At 37.4% G+C, this 7,954-nt stretch overlaps 1 protein-coding gene across 1 annotated transcript in view; it reads right to left on the bottom strand.

Annotated features, from left to right (window-relative positions):
- Positions 1–5,046, bottom strand: part of LOC111434933 (patatin-like protein 2) — a 13,444-nt gene extending 8,398 nt beyond the window's left edge. Inside the window, exons 1-4 of the mRNA XM_023072255.1 lie at positions 4,933–5,046; positions 4,220–4,407; positions 3,969–4,143; positions 3,686–3,850 (exon numbers count right to left, since the gene is read on the bottom strand). Of these exons, the coding sequence (XP_022928023.1) occupies positions 3,686–3,850; positions 3,969–4,143; positions 4,220–4,407; positions 4,933–5,046 (642 nt within the window). The remainder of the gene's footprint in view (positions 1–3,685; positions 3,851–3,968; positions 4,144–4,219; positions 4,408–4,932) is intronic.
- Between the last annotated feature and the right edge of the window lie 2,908 nt (positions 5,047–7,954).

The raw sequence follows: 7,954 nt of genomic DNA, 5'->3' as shown, positions 1-7,954 counted from the left end.
GTTATAACTCAACCCGATCGTTACTTGGGTTTGGCAGAAACTCAAGTCATCATACCTGATGATGGCGTTGAGGATCCATTGACCTATAAACAGGCAATGAATGATGAGGATAGAGATCAGTGGATTAAAGCCATGAATCTTGAAATGGAGTCAATGTACTTCAATTCAGTCTGGGAACTTGTAAATCAACCGGATGGGGTAAAACCTATTGGTTGCAAATGGATCTATAAGAGGAAACGAGACCAAACCGGTAAGGTACAGACCTTTAAAGCACGACTAGTAGCAAAGGATTATACCCAAAGAGAGGGGGTGGACTATGAAGAAACCTTCTCTCCTGTTGCTATGCTTAAATCAATAAGAATACTCTTGTCTATTGCCACATTTTATGATTATGAAATTTGGCAAATGGATGTTAAGACAGCTTTTCTAAACGGCAATCTTGAAGAGAGTATCTATATGGCTCAACCAGAGGGGTTCATTGAACAGGATCACGAGCAAAGGGTTTGCAAGCTTAAAAGATCCATTTATGGGTTGAAGCAAGCATCTCGATCCTGGAATATAAAGTTTGATACTGCGATCAAATCTTATGGCTTTAAACAGAATGTTGACGAACCTTGTGTTTATAAAAGGATAGTCAACTCTACAGTAGCTTTCCTGGTGTTGTACGTTGACGATATCCTACTCATTGGAAATGATGTGGGAATTCTGACTGACATTAAGCATTGGCTGGCGACACAATTCCAAATGAAAGATTTGGGAGAGGCTCAGTTTGTTCTTGGAATCCAAATTGTTCGGAATCGCAAGAACAAAACACTAGCATTGTCTCAAGCATCGAACATCGACAAAATGTTGATTCGATATAAGATGCAGGACTCCAAGAAAGGATTATTACCTTTCAGGCATGGAGTTCATTTGTCGAAGGAACAAAGTCCTAAGACACCTCAAGAAGTTGAGGATATGAAACACATTCCCTATGCATCAGCGGTCGGTAGTCTGATGTATGCCATGCTTTGTACCCGACCCGACATATGCTATGTTGTGGGAATTGTCAGCAGATATCAGTCCAATCCGGGACGTGCTCATTGGACTGCCGTTAAGAATATCCTCAAGTATCTTAGGAGAACGAGGGACTATATGCTAATGTACGGTGCTAAGGATCTGATCCTTACAGGGTACACTGACTCAGATTTTCAGACGGATGTTGATTCGAGGAAATCGACATCAAGATCTGTCTTCACTCTGAACGGAGGAGCAATAATATGGAGAAGCATAAAGCAAGGTTGCATTGCTGATTCCACCATGGAGGCTGAGTATGTTGCTGCTTGTGAAGCAGCGAAAGAATCTGTATGGCTTAGGAAGTTCTTAACTGATTTGGAAGTCGTTCCAAATATGCATCTTCCCGTCACTCTTTATTGTGATAACAGTGGAGCAGTTGCAAATTCAAAAGAACCAAGAAGCCATAAGCGAGGAAAACATATTGAACGCAAATATCATCTCATAAGGGAGATTGTGCAACGAGGAGATGTGATCGTCACACAGATAGCTTCAGAGCACAACATTGCTGATCCATTTACAAAGCCCCTCACGGCTAAAGTGTTTGAAGGGCACCTAGTGAGTCTAGGACTACGAGTTATGTAATTTAGGGCAAGTGGGAGAAAAGACATCCGTATGTGATGCCCTAGTTTATTGTATTTCTCTCTACTCAACGTTATAAAACCCGACTAGAGTTTTAGTCCAAGTGGGAGTTTGTTGGGTTTTATGTCCTAAAACTCATAGTTTGTAAACAAAGATATATTCTATTTTCAATAAAGTTATTATTGATGTTTATTCAGTAAAAATTGTTATTGAATAAAGTGAACTTTACGATCATTAATCTAAATCCAAATAAACCCCACAAGTTTGAGTGGAATTTTGAGTGTCAAAATTTGGTTAACTCAAACATGCATACTTGCCACATAATCCCAAACATTTGAGTGGAATTTTAAGTGTCAAAATTTGGTGATCTCAAGTTTGCATGAACATGCAAACTTGACTCTTTAAATAGAGTGATCATGATACGTGGAGGGGATTTTCTTCATCTTGATGAAAAACCTTGAGAAAAACTTCTCACAAACACTCTCTTTCACATATACAAAATCCCTCCCAAGTTTAGTCACTCACTGGATTCCACAATCCCGTTCTAAGGCCGGAGGATAGTGGAGAAGACACTAGTGGTGGTTCGAAACCGGTTCGTGAGGCAAAAGAAGTTTGAACTACAAAAGGTTAGTATTTAAACTCATTAAGTTTTAATACTTATAAACATGCTAGTAATTTACAATAATTGATGTTTTAAAAGTGCCTAAGATCCAAATTGCTTCCGCATGTGTTATAATAACACTAACAGTCATATTGTTTCGATGTACCCTTTTTTGGACAAAATTTTTTTGGACATATGACCCTTCTTTTTTCTTTTTTTCTTTTTATCTGTTATAGCAGATACCTTCAAATCTCTTGTCTTGTAAACTCTTGTTGTCATTTTTCTAACCTTTTTAAGGTTGTACAGTTCCTTGGAGAATTCCTCTATTTTTGTATTTAGTTTTGGTGGGTGACTTATTGTTGCTCCGACTCTTATTTGTGTAGAGTGCTTCTTCTTCACTTTTCAACGTGATGCCTCCTATTTGTTTAGCCATGACTTTTTTGCTGGCTAGAAAACTTTGAAACTCTACTAGTAATGGTTGAACGGGTCATTCTTGTACAACCATAACAAACCTTCTATATTCTTCTTTGAGAAAAGTGTCATGAACATTTCTCATGCTTCTTTCGGTGTCTTATCATCCTAAATGTAATCCAACATCTCTTCTTCGGCGGTGGTTTTCAAGGCAAATATTGCTTGGTTTATTTTAATTCTTCATTTGCACAAGGCACCATTAGCATCTTTCTCTGACAGCATAATTTTACTTTTGCTAATGGCCTCCCAAAGGCCTTGTCCTTCTATATAGGACTTCATGCAGGTTACTCATGTGTTGTAGTTGTTGCCGTTGAGTTTCTAATTCATTCAATGTCTTGAAGATCACCCGTTGTATTGGTAGTATTTCAGTACTACCAAACAAACTAGTTTTCAACACATAACTTGCAAAGTCAAGGACTACTCATAACACGAAGAAACTCACTCATTAATAACTCAAGAAATCGTTTCTAATATAAAAGATCAGGTAGAGCGCAACTTATAGAGCATACTAAGAGTTTTAAGAGATTACACAACTTATCACAACCTTGCTCTGACGTTGAACACAAATCTTTGGTGGGAAATATTCACAATCTTTCTTAAGACCAATCAATAAAAGATACCCAACACTACCAAAAAAAACTATAGGAGAGATATATATCGTAGAGACTAAACCGTGTAGACCACACATGAGCTTCAAGACTTATTCCTAAAATATCTCAAAATGTAAATAGTTATCCTAAAATATTTAGGTTAAAATATCTATATACTTAAATCTTTTTAATTGAATTATATAGTTATTATGACCTTATTGAGATACAGCTATGATCTTTCGACAAAAATTACACTAACCAGTTAAGTTTTATCGTGCTATTTAATGAAATTGAAAGTTACGGTAAAAAAAAGTTACTACTCAAAAGAAGTTTATGGGTAAATTTGTGTTTCAATAAAGAACAAGTGGTACTAACGAAAGTAACTCACAGGATTATTAATGGCAATGGCACCATCAATGAGGTCGTAAGTACGAGTGGTGTTTGCTACATCGTCCTTGGTCTCAAAGAAATGGGCTGGCAAGTATATGGGCGCTGCCGAAGTGGCCAAGCACACATCCGCCAGCCTCGGATTCTTCAATGCATTTACCTTTGCCTGCATAATATTCCCCCTACCAATAACTTTTCAAGTGCTTAAAAATAAAATTTTAGGATTAAAATAAATTTGTAATCTAAGGAAAAATAAAAAATAAAACCAGACATGATTTTGATACATCATGGGTGTTGAAGATGACCGGTTGGAGAATCTTGATGTCGAAAGCCGGAATGACAACATTGGTCAACGTCTGTTTCAAAGTCAACTCTCCGACCAAGTTGTTCACCACTGTTCTCAAATACTTCCCATCGTACTTGGGCCCAATCAACTTCCACACCCCACCAAGAAAGTTCCTACATAATTATCTCCCAAACCATTATCAATACACTAAACAAAAACCAACCAAAATCAATGTTTCATAACAACAACCTTCGTTGAGGAAAAATCCTAGGAGCCTCTTCCATGTAAAACTCCTTAATCTCATTCGCCGCAAACAACGGTCGATTGTTGTTGTTCTTGTCCGGAGCTGTAAGCATGGTCGTGACTAATCCCCCGGTACTCGTCCCCGCGATTACGTCGAAGTAATCCGCTAATCTTGCCTCTGTGCCGTCCAATTCCTACCAAGTCAACTCAAATTATATACGATGACAATGGTTTTCTTTCTAACTTTTCGACTATACATTATCGTAAAAATCCAAACTCATCCACAGCAGATATTGTCCGTTTTAGCCCTTACGTATTGTCGTTTATCTCACGGTTTTAAAACGCGTCTACTAGAGAGAGGTTTACACACTTTTATAAGGAATGTTTTGTTTCTCTCTCCAATCGACATGAGATCTCACAATCTACCTCTTGGCAGCCAACGTCCTCTTTGGCACACCGTCCAATGTCTAACTCTGATACCATTTGTAACAGCTCAAGTCCACTGCTAGCAGATATTGTGAGTTCCCCACGTAGATTGGAGAGGGGAACAAAGTATTTCTTACAAAAGTGTGGATACGTCTCCCTATTAAATGTGTTTTAAAACTGTGAGACTGACGATGATACATAATAGGTCAAAGCGGATAATTTCTGCTAACGATGGGCTTGGATAGTTACATATATAGAAAAAAAAAGTTAGAACGTAAAGTTTTGTCGAACACCTGAAGTTTGGATTCGAGAAAGGCGAGGACAGTTCCGGGGATGATGCCTTTGATGCCGCCGCCATCGATGCTGAGTATTGTTATGAGCTCCCTCCTTGCAAAATTTGCATTCATCATGTTGTTTTTGATGGAATATTGGAAGGCTTCTGTGGAGACAGTAGCAGCGTTATGGGTTACAAGGGAGAGTGTTCAAATTTTAAGGTATTGGAAGGTTATGAGAGGTTGGAAGTAAGTGATATTTAATGTGCCAAAGACTAAGGACAATGAAATTTTCTATAACTTCAAAGGAAGTACGATAGGCACCAGTGGGTAATTAATATCATAATAAATAGATGAGTCCATATTTATTTTAAGAAGTTCGTGCACACGCATGCTAGACTACGAGGATTAGTTCTTAGCTCTTTCGATGTCTGCTAGACTACGACAGATTAGTTCTGTTCCTAGAATTAAGATTCATTACTCATGAGAGTCAATCCTAAGACGGTTTCCATCAATTTCAAAGTGGAATCCAATTAGAATAGACGTTTTGTGACTCATAAGTAGAGTATAGATCCGAGGGATTCTTTAATATGCTCCTACGGACATAAGGGTTAAATATCATGTGAAAGCAAAAAGCCTTGAGTTACTCGTGGACATAGGTCATGTAAGATATCAAGCCTTGTTTCATTATCCATAATCAATAGTTTCACTTAGTAGACTTCTATTTGGGGATGGTCAGGGGGTTTATTAGCTCATTGCTATTCATGAACTCATCCCAAGGGGGCTAAGGGTTGGCATGACACTACCAATTGTGGGGTCACCTCATACAAGTGCAATGACGATGTGGGAATTAATAGTCGAGCCAGTAATTCATATTAGTGAACCTATCACAGTGATGATGGTCTAGTGTCGATATTAGTGAACCTATCACATTGATGTTGATGATGGTCTAGAGTTATCGAGAGTTGTGCATCTCCCGTGGGAACAATCTAAGGGATCTCCAACTATCTGTTGGGTCATGAACTTGGCCACAAGGGTAAGGGTTCACAAGTGATATTTTCCATAATGTCCTAATAATTTAGTAGTTGAAAACAATAAAATGTCGTATATATGACATTTAGATGTACACACAAGCAATAACAACTCAATTTATGGCTAACCAATTTATCCCCAAAGCTCCACCAAGACTCGAAAAGGGTAATAGACATACTTCGAGTGAACCGAGTACGAGACATTGAAAGATACATAGGATTCTCACAAAAAGACAGAAAAATTACAAGGCAAATACATAGGATTCTCACAAAAAGACAGAAAAATTACAAGGCAAATGTCCCTGGTAATCTCATTTCACCCTTTCTACTGCTCCTTCTGACAAACTTTGATGACAACGTTAAAGATCTGAGCTGGAGACAACAAGACAACATCACCTAGGTTTTTGCAAGAATAATACTCCAGCTCACCCTCAAAACTTCTGATTAAATGGCAGCTGGAAGATGACTTGGAGTCAACTACAGTCAACTATATAAGTTTAATGCTTCTATCTACTTTCACCTTTATAATTACTCACTTTTAACTCTTCAAATCTATCGATTACTTGTTTCTTCATTCTATACAATATCGAGTCATTGGTATGCAAATTGGACACCCTCACGCTAACAAAGGACCACTTTAGAACGAAATAAATAACTGGAAAGATTGATACTCATATAAATTCATGATGTGTCAAGAACTAGATTTGAATCAATGACACAAGGATTTTTATTCCTCTGCTTTATCAACTAAGCTATTCCGACCATTTACGACACACTATCCTTGTTTTAATAGATGACTTTTCATCTTAGATATAGTACAAATAGAATTCAATTCTCTTTTCATTTATCTGGTTATTTCCTCATTTCATATTAGATTTCTTCATTTCATCAAGTACCCGTTGCTTTGTTGATAAGCCCACTTAGGTCAGGGGACATTGTCTTTAAATTCTTACCAACCTCGGGTGAAGAATCGACAAGTGACTAGCTTCAACTGGGTGGAATAAGAATCATTGATTCCTTTGGCTGTCCACTTCTTATTCGTTCAAAGCGTTCGGTCGATCCCCTTTGGAGAAGGCCTCATGGATACCGTAGACACTTTAGCTAGTGACTTCGGCTTGGTTTTTCGATCGTAAATCTCATTTTTGTTTAATTCGAGTAAGTAATATTGAATTGAAAGGACATAGGGGAAGGAGGATTGAAGGGTCAAAATTTAATGAGCTGCGGCCTCAAAAGAAATGGAAAAGTACTGGCCTCTTTCTTTTCGTCATTGCTATAATTATTAGTTGACTCCTTTAGTTGGTCAATGGAATAAGAGTGCCCAAAAATCAACAAATATTTCATATTATCCAAATCAAATATATTATTCAATTTTTATCTTTAAATCTGAACATATAATGAAAATAATGCATTTTAAAGAACTTGCTAGAGTAATAATGATATACATTTATTAAAATTATAATCTAAAGTTCAAAAATGTAATCGATAAACGGGTATTTGCAACAATAATTGAATGTCGTCATAAGACCGTCATTCTACAACGTGCACGACACTCTTTGCTCGTCTTGCAAGTTCATAAGCCTAAATATGGTCTTTAGAGATGACATCCATAATTATGCTACAATCGGATCCTTGGAGGATCCATTAGAGATGTGAATATCTTGTTTCCTAAAATCCCTCGAGTACCTTGTTTTCATAGATGCACTTTTAACGAGGCTACCTGACTGGCCATGACTATCTGCACCAAGGTCTATAACGTTTATAACATTAGTGTTGCTACCTTGGACTGTACTTGCCCTACTAGTTGTGTCCCTGGTGAGTCTACTAGACTTACTAGTTGTTCTCGAGAGAGATTTTCTATATCTCTATTACATCAGGGCAACCTTGTTTTAAAGCATAAAACAAAAGTATTTTCTTCGCTTTAATAAAACCACTAAAATATAATCCTTCTAAGGATATGTTTGGTTGTGATTAAGCGTCTTTTGTTTGGTCATGAGAACTCTTACTGCTTACAT

Source organism: Cucurbita moschata, unplaced genomic scaffold (assembly GCF_002738365.1).
Source record: "Cucurbita moschata cultivar Rifu unplaced genomic scaffold, Cmos_1.0 Cmo_Scf00047, whole genome shotgun sequence".
Classification (NCBI taxonomy): Eukaryota; Viridiplantae; Streptophyta; class Magnoliopsida; order Cucurbitales; family Cucurbitaceae; genus Cucurbita; species Cucurbita moschata.
Note: the sequence above shows the minus strand (reverse complement) of the source record. Positions and strands in the feature narration are given on the sequence as shown.